Below are 17,955 nucleotides of genomic sequence, written 5' to 3'. Positions count from 1 at the left end.
CATTATCTGTTGCCCTTTGATAGATGTGATATGATATCAAAGTGTTTCCGTTGGTGCTTTCAGTGTGAATATCATGTGCTGCTTTTTTGCTTCTGTTATTTACAGATATAGATAATATTTTACACTCTGAACTGCAGCACTGAGTCTGTTTGGGCCATGAGAGCCACATCGTTTTCAGAGAGCTCCCTTAGTATGTCATAAAAAGCTGAAACTATTAGTAAAAAAATACATATTTCTACAAGGAACATCAATAATGTAATGATAGGAACTTTTCACAGTATGTTTCCAAACAAATAACTTTGCAACTCAACTATAAAAGAAGCCTCTTCCTTTTAGCCGTTTTCCGTCCTCTCCGTTCCCCCTCTACCGATCCACGACGTGAAGCCGTGACACACCAGCTGCTCGGGAACAGCAGGCCACGTAATCATAATAAATTCCTTTAATAAAGGCATATCTAATGACAAAACCTTCACACCGTGTTGATTGCTGTCAGTGATAGCGACGGTGGAGAGACATTGCGGAGATATCCCCTTTGCCACCAGTAATGAGATTTACGCACTGAATGTACTGTATATGTCTGCCATGCAAATATCGTGACACATCTGTTGCCTTATAGATGTGTGATTTTCATACATATGGCATTTCGGATAGGTGTGTGTGTGTGTGTGTGTGTGTGTGTGTGGGGGGGGGGGGGGTTACCATAATGGAATGAAATAAATTAGGGATCCTCATAATAAAGAAAATAAAGAAAATGGAAGAGAAAAAAGAGGATGGATGGGGGACGCTATGGAAGATGCTTTCATTCACTGTTTTTTATCTCATTCCATGTTATTATATTCGCTCAATCAAAAGCCCTCTTATGCATACATCTATATGAACTGCCTCTCCCGCTCTCCCTCTCTGGCTCATTCGCAATTATGAAGGAAAGACAAAGAAAAGCGATTCATCTTTCTGTCGTGGCCCCTTAATGATATCATTAAAATGACTGACAGCTTTGAATAGCATTGGAAATTTACCCCAGTCAAAACAAATCTGATCCGTTTTGGAAACAGTGCCTGGTGGTTCGTTAGGGGAGAGGTGCAACATGGGTGTGTGCACGTGTGTGCAAAAACCAGGGTGAGGTGGGGACGGGGTGGGGGGGGCAGTTGTTAATGAGGGAGACCTTGGGGGGGGGGAGTACTCCTGCAGGCAGGTGCCCCCCCCCCCCCCCCCTCACAAACACCCTCACCCTCCTTTCTCACTTCCCTCCTACACCCGATCCCATCTGTGCCACATTCATTTTCATTGCCTTAATGAACATAATAAATATATCTCCTCTCCATTGATGAATGCTATTTGACAGCCATGGGGGTGGCAAGCAGGAGTGGTTGGGCCCTTGATTGGAGTGTAATCATTGTTAAAGGCGCAGCATGAATAATGTATTCAGATTGAAGAAGAGACATAACACACACATGCGCACACGCACGGACGTACACAAGTGTCTGGGCCCACGGGGTGTTTCATTCACAACTTGGCACTCCTGCTGTTATTATCATCATCAGCTTTGTTCGTGCTAGATTGTGTGTGAAAGAGCGAAACACGGTGGGCAACGCTTTTGTTGTACGTGAATGCTAAACTCTGATCAGCTGGTGGATGCACACAAACGCAGGCACTTATATTATGTAGGATCTCAGACTCCCCCCCCCAAAAACACACACACACACACACACGCACACGCACACGCACACGCACGTAAGATGACTCACGTTCTCTCATCTTGCCGGATGCCATGTTCTCGGATCCGGGCCTGCAAACAATTATAAAATGAAAAACAAACCTGTTTGTCATCAAATCTCTCTTGTCGTCTTGTCTCTCCCTATTTGTGGTTCATTGTTTTTTCCACTCCGCACTTGTTCACCTTGAAGCATTTGGCGTCGCTCTCCTTCTCATCCGCCACTTCCTTCAGTCTCTTTACCTCCACCTTCAATGTGTCATTAGCCTCCTGAAGATGTCTGACAAAGTGAGGGCGATACAGAGGCAGACTTAGGCAGGAAAAAATGTACGTGGAGAGGCAGACGCCGAGAACGACAGACGCCCATTATCATCAAGAGACCCTTGTTAACACGGCAGACAAACTATTCCACCAGGCGACTGCAGTGGTGTCTGTGTTTCTCTCTTTCAGAGCAGCCTTTAACTAGCAGTTCACATTATCTCTGACACACAAGCACACACACACACACATCATGGTCCAGTATAATGAAATTATGTTTCTCTGCAGCCAATTATCACTCACTCTTGTGGCTATTTATTCCAGCACTTTGTAATGCCATCAGTTGTCAGACTCCTGAGCTATTAAAAACACTTATTTAGATGTTTATTTTTACCACAATACAACATGAAATTGCTTTATTTTATGGGAGTAGACATAAAATGTTCCCATTTATGGAATATTGAGGGAAGGTGCAGAGGACGAGGTGGAAACATTCTCCGAAAACACACTTTTATGTAGCCCATGTGTTCCAGGTGTATAAAGAGTGTTACACACCGCTACAGGTTACAGTAACAAAAACATAAGAACAAAAAACACACAACAAACACACACACACACTGAGGAAAGAAGCAGACACAGACAGATGTGGTGCTGCTAGGCGGGGCTAAGGAAGGCATGGCACCACAGGGGGGCGGGATGACAGAACACGGCGAGACCACTTTGATCTCTGGAAAGAAGAGTATGTCACGCCCATATCAGTGTGTGTGTGTGTGCGCATGTGTGTGTGAATCATGATGATGCATACATGCAGAAAGACTGTCAGATGCGAGAATGTCAGAGAGTCCACCTGAACACACCTGTACATGCACATACTACATAGACAGACACACATGCACTTTAATCACCAGCTCTCTTCTCATGAAAAAAGGTGACTTACAAGTATATTACACGGGATTCGGACACAAAAAAACAACATTGTACTGTAAATACGAGTGAACCTGGAGGCCTCAGAAAGAAATACTCACTCGTTCTCCTTAGTGACCATGAGCAGCAGCTTGTTTTGGGCCTTCATCTGTGCTGTGAGGTTCTCGCTGGAAGCCCTGGAAGAGGAGGACAGACTTCTGTAATTTTAAAAACCACACATCGGAATTGTAGAAGGATATATAATATAATATATATTTATATGTGGCCAGTTGAAGAGTGGCATTCTGCAGCAGTTAGAAATGGACAATAAAATGCAGTAAACTCAGAATAAACAGAAATAGTATGACACGTTTTTTTTCCTTAAAATAAATAAATATATGGAGTGTTAATTGTATTTATGTGCGGGGCTGCAGGTGGAGTTGTGGGTTGTGGTTGACAAATGTTAGGAAGGAAAAATAAAAAAACTGTTATACAAAAACACTTGAATTCAAATTCCTTAGATATTTAAATATCTATAAAATGATTGAAGAAAAGTGTGTTCGTACTTTTGTTCAGTAATCCAGCGGTTGACGTTGGTCATGACCAGCTGGCTCTCATGGCGAAGGTTTGCATTGTCAGACAGCGTCTCCTCCAGCTCTGCCCGGAGCCTGTTCGCCTACAACACAGAGTCAAGTGTCATTTATAACACGACACAAGTACGACACAAGTACTTGTGCTACTATTTGAATGGTTACAATATAACATGCTTTGTTTGATTCTTTTCAAGACCCTCTTGTGTAGTTTCCTTTCTTATAAAAACCCTCAGATTTTCTCTGACTAGATTGGTGACGAAACCTTGATGACCAAGCAGAGGTTTACATCGCATACAATATAAATGTGGGAGTTAAAGGTGTGAATTAAAGACAGGTGACGATGGGGATAAGTGAGGCCCTTAGATGGGAAGCTATGAAAGGGTGAAAATATAAAAAATAGAGCATAATGGCCACACAAGCGAAAAATTAAGTAAATGGGAAATAATTGGGGATAAAGAGAAGGCGTTTGCAGACACAGGTCTAAATAGCAGGGTGAGATATTAGGCAGGTGCACAGGAAGAAAAGACGGGAGGGTGGGGGAAGAGAGCAGAAGCAGCCGGAAGACAAGACTGGAGAGAGGGGAAGACGGGTGTGGGGCGGCTGAAAAGGAGGATGGGATGGCACGCCAAACTGCTGACTTTTTTCATTCTGCTTATCAGTCAGGACCTCTCCAGGCCTAAACTCCGGGGACCCCTGACACACTACCCTTATCGCCATGGAAACACCTTGATATACCATACCATCTTCCCAACAAAGACTTGGGCAAACATGAAAAAGTTTCCAATATGATTTATGTGTCCAGAAAGGTCACGTGATTAATCTGAAATGTCAAAATATCAACTGCGGTGCGAGATGAATCGGGTAGTGTGGGCCCATGTGTGTATGTCAGGATGTATATCTATATATAAAACATCTTCAAATATCTTCCTGTTGATGTGCAATGTGGAAAATGTGTTAAGTGTGACACAATAATTAGAAAAAAGTCCGGAGAAAGTGGGGCTCCAAAAGTCTGAGGCCACTTTGGGAGCCCCCTGAACGTATTTCAGCCACAACAACACGATATAATAAAGGCGTAGTTCAAGGAGAGTAAAGATCGACGAGACGCCATTACTTGTGCAGTAAAGGTGTGAAGATGAAACAATAAACTTCAGAACATCACAGTGTTTTTTGGGGGGATTAAGGAACAGATGCATTTCAACAAACAGGGCAATGACAAAAAAAACTGCGGGAACAATAAAATAATATCAAGCAAATCATTCAACTTTGAAGAGTAAACAGAGTCTGGGTTATTTATCATAATTACATTTATCAACGAGGGAATAGATGGTGAATCCCCTGTTGTTTGTGATTCCGTTTAAGTTTTGTTTCATGCATTGATGAATCTCCTTGTAAAGAACATATTGGCAGGAACAGCACGTTAATACACCAATAACATTATCTACAAAAAGCAGTGTCAAAGCACACTGTTCAAACAACCCACACTGACACATCTGCACACACCGCCGCCGCCACGTGCACGAGCACGCACAGACACAGTGGCAGGATACGTGTTGTGCTGTAATGACAGTAATTACCTGTGGTCTCACATTAACACCCCACCCCCCCACCACCCCGACTGTCTGGCTGGCGCGGCTCGTGGAGGGATGTAAATCACAGCTCAAGCCTGATGTTGTGACAAGGGAGGCAGTGAAAAGGTGTGTGAGAAAGAGGGGGCGAGTGTGAGCGAGTGTGAGCGAGTGTGAGCGAGTGTGTGTGTGTGTGTGTGTGTGTGTGTGTGAGTGTGAGAGAAAGAGAGAGAGAGGGGGACATTTAGAGAAAAAGGGAAAAAGGACAAGGAGGTGCGTTTGCAGGGTGGTGGGGGGGGAGTAAAGTAGCATACCTGCTTAACATTTAGATTGGTTTTGTTGCACAAATATTTTAGCAGATGATGGGGGCTAAAAGGGGCAACGGAATGCATTTGGGACAAGTTTGGTGATACCAACGGTCCTTTCAGGTCCCTGCTAGAAATATGAGTTTACTGCCCATGTGCTGCAGAAGGATTTGGCATCATTATAGCCGCTTCAACAGTATTTATCATTTTGATGGTTTATTTTATCAAAATAAGGCCGAGTTGTCCGGTCCACATCCCACACCTCCTATTGACAATGGATACAAGATGGACTTTGTGAACTTACACAATTTTTTTTTTCAACTTTTACATCTGAATTTACTTTCATGACAAACCACAAAGCATACCTGCAGATGGACAGAGGGAAAAAAAACCTTGTGGGGTCTTTTTCACCTAATGGATTTTCCATCTTTTCTGTTCTCCATGGAGCCGCGGAGTGGGATCACGTTGCACATTAGCTGCGCGGGACAAATGTGCATTTTCACTAGGACAGATCAAACGGTCCAACGTCGAGTGCTGCTCATAATTCAAAGTTAACTTTTCTGAGTAAAGAGAGGAAAATGGAGATGATGGAGAGAGAAAAAATCAGAAACAGCTTGGCTGTTGCTGCCATCACCATCAGACCAGCGGAGCTGAATTTGAGCCATTACTCTGTTCCACTCAGCTCATCAGAGCACATCCTCTCATCAAATTAATGAACACATTTATTGTTAAACACGTTTTTATAAAACATTCATTCATTCTGTCTAATTAAAAGACCCAACAGGCCTGACATCACTTAAATATGCATACTTATCACTCACAGGGTTTGAATTAAAGATCCACAAGCGTGTGTGCGTGTGTGTGTGTGTGTGTGTGTGTGTGTGTGTGTGTGCGTGTGTGCGTGCCATGTGCGTTGGCAGTACAGAATGACGTTTCCTAAGCAGGTCTTCTCACTCTGGGCTTAATGGTGATAATCATGGCGTGACCCAACATTAAGACCGTGTGTGCGTGTGTTTATGTGTGTCCCACTCTCCCTAATGGTGACGATGATGACATGTTCTCCATTAGACTAGTCAGTGGGCCACAGCAGATCTAGCATATTAATGATGCTGATGATGGCTTCTTTAATTACCTTCATCTGCTGCTGCATGGCCTCACTCACTCCTTCTCCCTGAGCCCTTTCATCACACACTCTCCTACGCATGCTGCTGGGTTGTTTGTCAGCGGCTGCCATTATCAAAGTCTTGCATCTATAGCCTGCATGAGCACAACTACATTACTAGCATCGCTAAAAGTTTCTCAACAACTTCCCTTCCCCCATTTAGAGCAGTAGGGATCCTTTGAACAAGGTTTCTGCAGCTTTCAATTGAAGACTTTTTGAATGAAGGAAATTTAAGATCGATGATATTAAGGAATATCTGAATCCCATAATTACCTACACTTTGCCACAATTGAAGAAAAGGTGAAGTGGCCGAGAAGAGAATAACCCTCAAGAGGCAACATTAGCTCACAAACTACAGGCAGAAACAGTAGGTATCTGCCTGTAGTGTTTGTAGAAGATCTGTTATTAGTTCCATGTTGGTCCTTTTTGTAGTTTTATTACAGCGTGCTTATATCTAATATCATTGAGAAAGAACTTCACAACATGGAGATATAACAAACTGTATCTGCTGCCAAAACATTCTCTTAAGAAAGTCATTTTAAAGCACTAACGGAAGCACCATAATAATTTTACGCAGTTGAACCTCTTTAAAGCCTCAAAATCTGATCATAAAGTTTAAGATTTTTTAAGGTCCCACAGAAATCTTGTTTAAATCTGTACAGAAACCTTGTAGAAGTAACTGAGGCTAGTTTTAGTTGAGACTGAAATGCCTCTATAACACTAACACATGCTCAAGTCTTTGATCAGATGTTTTTTTTAAATTACATAATTGCAGCTTTAAGACTGCATCTCATTAAGTCAGATTTATTGTAAGGATCTTTGTGTTTGGATAACATTTAATTTTGGATGGCTCTTTTGTTAAAGGGTTTGAACAAAAATGTGCATTGTCAATGGAAGGTCTAGAAAACACTTCGATGTTCAGGTGATCGTCCTGCAGCTCAGCTCCACTGACAGCAGCAACACAAAACCACAATTTAAAGTTTTTATGGTTGCTGAATTGTTAAGTTTGCATGTTGCATTTCCTAACTTGATAAATGATTCCAAAATAAAATTATATGTAGCACTGAGGGGACGTTTATATAGAAAAAGTTCACTTCTCTACAGCCAATCAGCCCAAACCTCAGTGACGCTGGGTTATCAGAGAGCATCATACCAGTCTCTTGTGGTATGATTTGACAAGTTCTCTTGGCCAGAAACATTCATACAAGATGTAGAATATTGAAATGGAGAAGAACTGTACGTACGTGTTTATTTTATTAACATGAATCACTTTAACCACAATTTTTTTATTTGTTCGGAGAATGACTTTGAACAGTGTAATATTACAAAGCTCTTCTCTGTGAACAGGATTTTCATAGAATTCAACTTGTGGTTAAGGAGAGAGGATTGAAGGTTGAACATTGGGTGATAATTACAATAATAATCATACTTAATTGTATTAATTAGACACTGTTAAAAGAGTGGCAGGCGTGTAATTCTGTAAACCTTGAATAAGGTCACAAACACACAGGTAAATAAAAGTGAACTGGAAAAATCCACAATGAATTTGCCTTGGCATCTTGCCCAAACTAAGTAAATACACATTTTCATTGTTTTTTATAAAACGTCCACTTAACAAAATTAAATATGAGTTAAGAATGAGAGAGAAGCAGCTTTTACATACGTGTCATTGAAGAAACAATTAGACCGCTGTTATATATTTTGTTGACTTGTGTTATTACATTATCCAAAATGTTTCCAAAACTATTCAAACCCATTTTTATTCAAGGTAACAGGCCATTTCATTTTGGTCGCCATTTAATTGCATCATATATCTGCATTACCCCTGGCTTTGCTCTTCTCTGGTATAACTTCGAAAGCAATGGACGTATAATGAAGGAAAAACACAACACCAGCCAGTCGTGTGTTTTTTCCATCTACTGTTTCACTTTGTGAATAAAACTTTAATAAATGCGCTTTAGTCAGGTCAAATAGATTTTAATCGGCAATGGTGGTGACGACAACCACTCCCATGATCCACTGCATCATCAAACTAGGTCTTTTGTAATTCGTTTGATTAAAGATCCCAAGTGGGTGTATCCCAAGTTATATATTTTATTTTATATTTTTTATATTTCAAGAACCACAGACACACAACTCTCCTTTGTGCTTGAAGACAGTGTGTGACAGTCAAGAAGGAGAAAGTTAGAGTCAACATGAGGGAAAAAGGGAAAAAAAACGTGGTTACTTTGTCCGTCCGTCTCATCTCTCAAATGACTTACGGCTCTGTAGCTTAATGAGCTGTGTTTGAGCGCGATGGGACAGAAGGACACACACGCGCACACACACATTGAATAAACACGACGTCCATTCCGTGGTTAAACAGTCCGAGGACGGTCCATGTCTTTCGATTCATCAACCAAACAAATGAGCTTCATTTATCTGTCCTCATTTCTCCAACATCAAACCTGTGCGAGTGTGTGTGTGTGTGTGTGTGTGTGTGCGCGCAATGACGGTGATCTAGTGTGGCTCATTCCGAGCTAATTGGAGCAGGCTTGGGGCCTCTATCAGGTATAATGAGTGAGATCAATGAACGGATAAGAACCCACACAGCTAGTTACAGGTAAAGATGGACGTTTGTGTACGATTATACCAAAATGGTTAGATGATGGCAAAGTCAGGCGGCTAAATTGCTGTCCATCACTGCTGAAGTTATGAATATCAATGGAAGCGAATGAACATATCCGTGGCCCACCTCCATGTCTCACTGCTGCATAAAAAGTGTCTGGGAACAGTTTGTGATTCAGCGTCATGGTCAAGGATATTTAAGCCTGGACCGGTCTCAGGCACCCCACTGACTCAAAGTGATTAAAAGCGACTGTCTAATTGTGTTTCTATAGGATGACACAGATAGTTCTGAAGATTTTTGGCAACTCAGAAAAGTTTATGGGCATGAAAACACACTCGTAAACTTTTGCTATCCGAAAACTTCTCTGCAAATTCTCATTAACACTGTTTGAAATCTTTTACTCCATCGCTGAAAGAAGCGGACGTAAACACACTAATGACTGTGATTGTGTGTGTGCGTGCCTGTGTGTGAGGAAAAAAGAAGAGAGAGCGGGACGATCTGATCAGTCACAAAAACATGCCTCGTGTTTACCATGACTTGTATTTGAACTGGACCCATGCAGAGGGACAGGATCGCGTGATGTGTGTGTCTGTTTGCGTGTGTGTGTGTGTGTGTGTGTGTGTGTGTGTGTGTGTGTGTGTGTGTGTGTGTGTGTGTGTGTGTGTGTGTGTGTGTGTGTGTGTGGAGCAGCATACATGCAAGCGCAAAGTTGACCAGCAGCTAATATCCAAATCCCTTCCTTCATATCAGAAAAGAGACACTAAACACATAAACAAAGAAAAACACAAACACGATTCAGCGGGAAACACACACACACACACACACACACACACACACACACACACACACACACACACACACACACACACACACACACACACACACACACACACACACACACACACACACACACACACACACACACACACACACAATGCATACAAAGACATACCCATGGAAAAAAGACAGAGCTATCCTGAGGTTCAGCTACTGTGCACCGAGGCAATTTGTAATATAGATTTCCTCTATAGGCCACTGTAGTGTACCATTTACCATTTCAAACCCTTTGATTTTTTTTTTTTTCCAACGGTGGATAATTCATCTTCTGCTGGTCAATAACAGCGATTGGGACCTAATGAAGGAGTCATCGTCAGAGTGGTCATCACACCCGTGTTTAAACACTGTTTGTAGACAAATTCATTGGAAAGCTCGTCTGTTGTGGAGATGATGGAAAACAGCGAGGATGCAAAAGGGGAAACGTATGGAATTCGGAATGAGGGAAAGATCCAACCACACACAACTTAAAGCAAATTCAGAGACGCTGCAGATAACCGCACACTTCTATTCAGACGCCAGTTTATCACAATTATACTTTTCCTCCAGTCTCGGCTGCATCTTTTTGGAAAGTTGGAGACTAAAAGGTATAGTCACTTTTAAAGATTTGTATATTAACCGACTATTTGTCTCATTCCTTTTTCTTTCCCATTTGTTCTGTTAATTACAGATAGAGCATTTTTTTTCATCTGTGTGTCACTAACTTTGAGTCTCTCCCTGAAGACAGAGGGATTTATAGGCTCTTGTTTGGCTGATGGGAATCCAAAGAATCTGGTTTCAGTGAATTATGCCACAATGGGATGAGGAACTGGGAATACTGGATGGTGGATGATGTCTGTTTTAATCCATTTCAAATTGATGCATAGGCTTTGTTATTAAAAATCTGAATTGGATCTAAACTTTCCTAACATCTCCTCTGATTAATGTAAATTTGCAGATGGCTCTCTGACGCAACTTTTCAAACATGACCAGAACTATGTGCCATGTGGGTTAGGGTTTAGGGTTAGCCATATACTGTAGCCCTTAGCCAGTTAGTTTAGCTAGAAGACAAGAAGCAGTGGAAAAAGCTCGCCTGGTTCTCTGCTAAATGTCTGGGATCCTCAGGGTGATAAGAAAACTGTGCCCCACCAGAAAGTGGTCTTACATAATGGCCACACATTTGCAACTTGTCATTTTTACAGTTGGGTTTTCAAACAAGCAAGATATAAAATTTCAGTTAGTTCGATTTTAATCACGTTTGACCAGAGCCAAGATACATATTTAGTGAACTGATATGAGAGTGGGATTGATCTTTCTTATCTCACTTCAAGCATGAAAAAAAAAAAAAAGAATAAGCATATTTCTAAATTATCAAATTATTGGATTGGGAGATTGTCTGCAAATAGTGAAGATTGTTTTTTGCGTAGGCCTGTGTCTGACTTTTAGTAAAATTGTATCAATAATGGGATTACATATGTTAGGTTAAAAACGAGTTTAGAAAATTTATCAAAGCAAGTTGCAAATGAAGAAAATCAAATTAGCGACTTAAGTTCTTGTTTTAGGCGCCTCAGCAGTTCTGACTGATGAATAACAGTGGAAAACAATTCATTAAATTAGATTCAAGCTAATTATATTATAGAAAATTGTGTAATTTTAATCATATTCTGATGTATAGCCAGCCTTTACATCAGAATACAAAATAAGCTTATTCATAGGAACCGTATCAACAATTTAAAAAGCCTATTTCAACTGAAAGAAACTGTTGCTTTGAGTAGAAAAGAAACAGACTTTTACTTTATGCTTGGCAATTTATAGACATTGTCGTGTTTACTTCACGCAAGACTCTGACATACCAAGTTTAGAAATAGATGAAGAACTCTTCGCTGGGACTTGCTTGACTGACCAATCAATTGGCTTAAATCAGAGTCATACCGGCCCTGGGCAAACACGGTGCACTAATGTTAGAAGAAACAAGAAGAGCTGCACTTTGCGGGCTTCATTATTCACGAGGGCAGAATGAAAAAAAAAAAAGAAGCGTCTCTGCTATATTGCCATTTAAAAGACCTCTATTAATGCTGCTTTTGCCTGTTTCCGCTGACCAAAACAGGTGGAACAACACTGCACCCCACACCCTTTCCATGTTTGTAGGTTTTATTCCGAACAGTGAGGTGGAATAAAGACGCAACATTCAGCTAAAGGGGCAAAGTGAGGGAAAGTGACTAAAAAGAGAAAGAAACTCAGAGAGAAGAAGACAAGGAAACAAGTTTTCAAGAGGGAAGGGCAAAAAGAGAGCAGGAGATTAGAGAGAGAGAGATAAAGAAAGAAACAAAGGCAGGAAGAAAGAGAAAGGGGGAAACTTTAAGAAGAGTCTGAACAAAATGTAACATCAAGATCCCTGGGAGTGCCAAAGTAGATGGAAGCTTTAGAGTGAATTCAAAGTTTGTCGAATCTAAATGAACATCAGCTCCCCGTCCTGGCTCTACCCTTAATTATCCATTCTGCCTTTGTACAGCAGCAGCTCAGCTCTGACAACCGCTCTCCCCTGAGATTCCCCCCGACGCTCCCAGCCAGAACATTAGGGAATATCAGGGAATATTACTCCCAGGAATTAACGCTCCAAATCACCTTGCCAGGTTTAGGTCCCGCACACACACCCCTCCCTCTCTTGGACAAGATAATCCAGGCTGTAGCACCGGATATATGCCACTAATCATCAGAAAGGTAGGGGCTGTGCAGGAGGGAGAGAGGGAAGGAAGGAGGGCAGAGGAAGACTTTGGAGGGCGAGGAGAGGAGGAGAGGAGAGGAGAGGAGGGGCCCATAAAAAATGGGTCGGGTCAGTAATATAATTTTAATATGTTGACAGGCAGAATAAGTACAAAATTATATTTAAATGATATGAAGCTGTAAAATTGGTTTACAAAGAGTATAATAGTTCAAATGACAAACACCTCACGTGTCCAACACCGTGTGCCACTTAAAACAAACCCTGCAGATGATTTGTCGAGGCTGTGTCACTCAGGTCTGGTGTGTATCTATTTACCTGCCCCTGTGAATCTTGTCTCCCGCTCTCTGCCTCGAGTTTATGACTGACGGCCTGTTGAAGGTTCGTCCTGAGCTCTGCCACCTCCGTCTCCAGCGTCACGGCCATTGACCTGCATGCACAAACAAAAACACTCTAACATGTAGTCTTACAGAACTAAAAAGGTTAGAATGTAATAAAAATCAATCTTTTTATTTTTACTTAATCGTCATCACACATTCCAACATTTTAGATACATTTTTAAAAAGAAATTTCAATCTTTCAATCATTTTATTTACCATTAACATAATTGTAATTCTTAATATAACATTTAATAATGATCATTATTACCATAAATGTTCCTAAAACCAAACACACACACAATACATTTATTTTATTCCGAGATAAACTTTCTTAAAAATTCAGAGTTGTAGGAGTTTAATGCAGAGTATGTGCGAGAATGTGAGTATGTGTGTGTGTGTGTGTGTGTGTGTGTATTTATGTGTGTGAGTGTGTATGGCAGTCGAGCTAAGGGAATGTGAAGGGGATCAATATGAAAGGGTCTATTCCTGCCACGCAACTGTGCGCCTGCATGTGTGCGAGTCAGTTACTGTCTGTGTACACGCGTGCGAGCCGGTTTGTGTGTGCCAGCTGCCCTGGCTACAGCAGGATCAATACGACAAATGATTACCATTTCCACAAACCTCCCTCCGCAGCCGCGCTCCGGCCGCTCACTGAGCCTCGACACCCCATAACAGCCCCGTCCACACAAACACAAACCCGCGTCACTCTCGACACACACCTCCAAAAGCAAAACGTGAAAATGACAAATTTACAGGAATAGAATAAAGAGTAAAAAAAAAAATGTGTCAGGCCTTTTACAGGCAAAAGTTTTGGGACAGTGATGAGAAGTGAGTCCATTATAGATTTTACAGTAAAAAAAAAAAGAAAGAAAGAAAGAGAGAAAGACTGATTTGGGATTTGAAAAATATAGATTTTTTTAATTTGCACCTAAACTGACACCTCCAAAAATACAAAAATAAAATAATGCAAAGTTCAACATGTATTCCTCTCAATCCATCCATGATTTTTTTTTTATTCTTACAGCTCATTTTGTCTTATCAATGTCAAACACCATGCCCTATGTAAAGTTACAGTACGATCCTGTTTTCTTAAAAGTTGCAGCTATTTATTATAGGATCTGCTGAGAGTTTTCTGTGTTTCACTTTAAAAACATGACAAATGATTAACCTGTTGCTATAAAATATTCAATAAATGTTTGACTAATTGACGAATCATTTCAGCACAGGTCAGGTATCATCTGTTATCTTTATATCTTTATTCGACAACGTGCGGTCGAAGATGACAGAGAATGAGCAGTGTGAGAGATGGATGCTGAGATGCAACACAGATCCCAGCTGGATTCCTCTGCCTCTTTTTTGTTTTAATAAAGAAAGTCAACATACAGCATCCATCACACAATGATAATCCCGGCAATAGCTCGGCAATTTGAATTTTGTAATGATTAATAAAAGATTGATACAAAATCTGTAAAAAGTTCTAAAAAATATAAAATCAAAAGAAATTAAAGTTGACACTGCTTCTCAACACACACGCATTGATTGAGCAGTGAAGTTAAAACTGAAACTAAAAGAGGGACTCGGTGATTGGTGAAAAGCTGAAGCAGAATCTGAGCAGTCGAAACACAAAAAAAGAAAAGACAATGCCTGATAGATTGGTCCACGGAGAGAACACATGATAGGATGAACAGAGCGGGAGAAAGAAAGGGAAGAAAAAGAGAGGAGGCGTCCTGTGGAGAAAAGGAGGGGATTTCCCACAGCACAGATGGAAGCCATTAGCATGGTGTTGTTGCTTAAAAACCTTTCATGTCTTTGCAGTTATTAGATAATACTGGGCTAACAGTAAACAGCTTGATTCTGCAAATGGCTATAATATGCAGACACAGCGATTGTTTTACCATCCAGTGCCTAAAATTGGTTCAAATGCAATAAAATGCAATAATTCAGAGTGTAACCTATAAAGTCTCCATGCCGAGTTTTAAATTGCCGGTTGACGGAGAAAATGTTCCATGGCTCGACTTAACCAAAAGAAACTCCCCGAGACGGAGACCGTTGCAGTGAGGTCATGTTGAAGCCAAAGCCGCAACCGCAGCTATGTGCGCACAAACAGGAACACACAAACACACTCTCTACTGGGTGATACATGCGCGCTGATGTCATCGCCGCAGCGCTGGTGACACACAGGGGTCACCCAGGGGTCCCACCTTTGAATTCTGAACTCCGTGACCTAACATCTGCTTACCTACCGTGTCCCATCAATGCGCAATTTTGATATTTCTACCAAACAGAAATCGTCAGTCATTTGCATTTGACGTGTCTGGGTATTAAAATCCTTAGAAATGATAATTTAAGTCCGGATAAGTGAGACACTTTTGAGTTTAGGTTGTGATGTGTTCAGCACATGTTGAGTTCAACAGCCTACCGTCCTGCCGCACATAAAATAGCTAAATGTTTTTGATTACTGGGCTCACAGTGGGGACGATGGGAAAAGGGATAAGAGAGGAAGCTTCTCTCCCTCTCTCCCTTCTTACCTTATTTTCTCCTCTGCTAGCTTTCCCTCTCTCAGACACCCTTCCATCCGCCTCACTTCCTCTGCGCGGGCTGCCAAATCCTCCACTGAGCAGGAGACACAGAGAAAAAGGAAAGTGTGAGACACAGAGCAACAGTTCACTTCAGACACTCGTGGTTAGGATTCATTAGAGGGGAGACCTAATTCAAACCACAGAAAGAAATTACATTTTTCCAATTTGCGATAGAAATAAAAAATTGTCCCGTATATATATATTTTTTTTCCCAGGCCCGGTTGGTTTCGTTTTCATTGTATTTGAGAGAAATAATAAATATGCAAGATGAGTAGAGATTTCCACCGTGTTTCACATCATCCAGCAGACCAAGGTTAATGGAGTGATTTACAAAACATGTATACGCTGAGGTGATTATTGATTCAGCGTGAGAAAAAGGGAAAATATGAACTGCGAGTCACCTTCAAAGGCAAAAACCGGAGAAGGGAAAGGAGTGGACGTATTTCACTGATTACACTAGGATGTGGCAGCAGCCCTTTTGTCGAGGCGCAAAAGGAGTGCTTCCCGACCTTGTCAATAGATGGCACTCTTTACCTTGAGCAGGCCACTTAAGCTCATACTCTGTGGCTCTTCAATCACATTCACTTTTCAGCTGTCTCTTCCGTCCACATGCAATAAAACCCCATTGTCCTACACTTAGTAGTTTAGCACATCCAACGGATGAATAATAAACCACTAGTCAGGTTCCTTGGTTAGGTTTGCTTTTGCAGGCCCCCTTTTTACTTTGAATTTAAAATTTGGGATTTCCTTCCCTCTCCCCTTTTTTGTTCTGCATGCTGTTTTGTGAGTCAATGTTTCTTCATAGCTCTTAAAACCTTTTCACTAAATTCAGTATTCATTGAATATAACATAAACTGTCAGCCATCGGTGGCCAAGGCTAGTGAATATTGAGAAGGTGTGTGCACTGAATATGTAGAGGAGTGTGTGTGTGTGCGCGTGTGTGTTGAATATCTCAAGGATGGACCTTGACTTTGTGGGTGCGCATGTGTTATTTGAGTGTGCGAAAGAGAAATTGAGAAATGTTTAGTATATTGGTGTAATGCTTTAAGAGCCACGCACCGTGGTAGTGGTGGGACAGACTGAATCGGAAGAGGCCAAAACCAACACCAGAGAGGAGGAAATACGTCAAATCTACATTTAGTAAAACCATGATTAATTCATGGTTTTTGCAGCATCCAAACTGTTTAAACTGAACTCTTGAGAAAAGTGAAGCGTTAACTAGAATTCCCAAATATTCAACGATGCACAAACACTTTTATTCGAGTGTGTATGAGCATGTTTGTGCCCTTATTTTATTTTTTTCGCACAAAGCTCAAGGTGAAAGTTTGCTATGATTCTAAATAATCAATAAAGCAGAGATTTGTGAAAACTTGAGGTGGGGTTCAAATTCTCATTCAGGGCATTAGTATCCGATGTGACCTCAGTGACACTTCCAACCAGGAGAGACAGCAGCTGCGTAGAATGACCATTTACAGAATCTCTGCTGTTAGCAGACAAACACACATGGGCAGAGGAACACACACACAAATATAAAAATGACCAAATACAATAGAAAAGTTTCCACATTAAACACAAACTAAAACGATCCACAAAGGATTCTAGATTTCTTGCTACTTGAAGAAGAAGAGAAGCCTATATTATGATGTTCGGGGTCTTTGACAACCTGTTTTCAGTGGCTCCGCGAGTTAAGTTATTAGTCAACGATTTAAGATCCTGGGTCCCTCCCTGTCTCACTTTCTTGACCTTCTTACACAACTTAAGGTGCGACGTTAGTCCGTAATCTAACTCTCGCTTGGTCTCTCCCTCTCAGCGCCTTCATGCGAGCTTCAAAGCCCATCATACAGCATCAGCCATATAATCACAGATCTGCGGTCAGATTACCCTGCTCTCGCTGCTAACCTTTAACATGAGAAGGATGAAAACCAAGCTAACCCTGAATCAGTGGCTGGGCTCGGCTGGGCCCTGCCTGGCCCTCATAAAAGCTTCATAAGGCTTCATAGGGGCTTCCTTTGGCTTTGTTGCGGGATTCGTAGCGGGCTAAGGTGCTCCCGCGAGACGTCCCAGAAGCCTCTCAAGACTCTTTCTCTCTCTTTATGAAGTTTCATGGGCTTGCAACACTGCTTTTGGGTATAAGCCAAAAGGTGCAGGTACACAGCTGCACACACCGTCATGCACACAAATACACCACAAGAAGAAGAAGGGGGAAAAAGAAGAAGAAGAAAAAAATCATATGCACACAACAGTGAACACTCACAAAGACAAAGACGCACACAGAAACTCAAACTCACTCACACATACGCCCTAACACACTCCCCTCTTGCTCTCTCTCCTCCTCGCTTTATTTACAATCCTATGG

At 41.4% G+C, this 17,955-nt stretch overlaps 1 protein-coding gene across 10 annotated transcripts in view; it reads right to left on the bottom strand.

Moving 5' to 3' along the window:
* The window catches only part of LOC117754232 (trichohyalin-like), a 130,535-nt gene that overhangs the window by 45,748 nt on the left and 66,832 nt on the right, over positions 1-17,955 (bottom strand). For 9 of the 10 annotated variants that reach the window (XM_034573055.1, XM_034573057.1, XM_034573051.1 and 6 more), the window contains 6 exons: positions 15,549-15,633; positions 12,959-13,070; positions 3,439-3,548; positions 2,995-3,069; positions 1,898-1,991; positions 1,746-1,786 (listed from right to left, as the gene is read on the bottom strand). In XM_034573055.1, the coding sequence (XP_034428946.1) occupies positions 1,746-1,786; positions 1,898-1,991; positions 2,995-3,069; positions 3,439-3,548; positions 12,959-13,070; positions 15,549-15,633 (517 nt within the window). The remainder of the gene's footprint in view (positions 1-1,745; positions 1,787-1,897; positions 1,992-2,994; positions 3,070-3,438; positions 3,549-12,958; positions 13,071-15,548; positions 15,634-17,955) is intronic. The other variant, XR_004612369.1, reaches the window with a different exon arrangement.

The sequence above is a fragment of the Hippoglossus hippoglossus genome, chromosome 20 (genome assembly GCF_009819705.1).
Source record: "Hippoglossus hippoglossus isolate fHipHip1 chromosome 20, fHipHip1.pri, whole genome shotgun sequence".
Classification (NCBI taxonomy): Eukaryota; Metazoa; Chordata; class Actinopteri; order Pleuronectiformes; family Pleuronectidae; genus Hippoglossus; species Hippoglossus hippoglossus.
The sequence above is the reverse complement of the archived record's forward strand: the minus strand, read 5'-3'. Positions and strand labels throughout refer to the sequence as shown.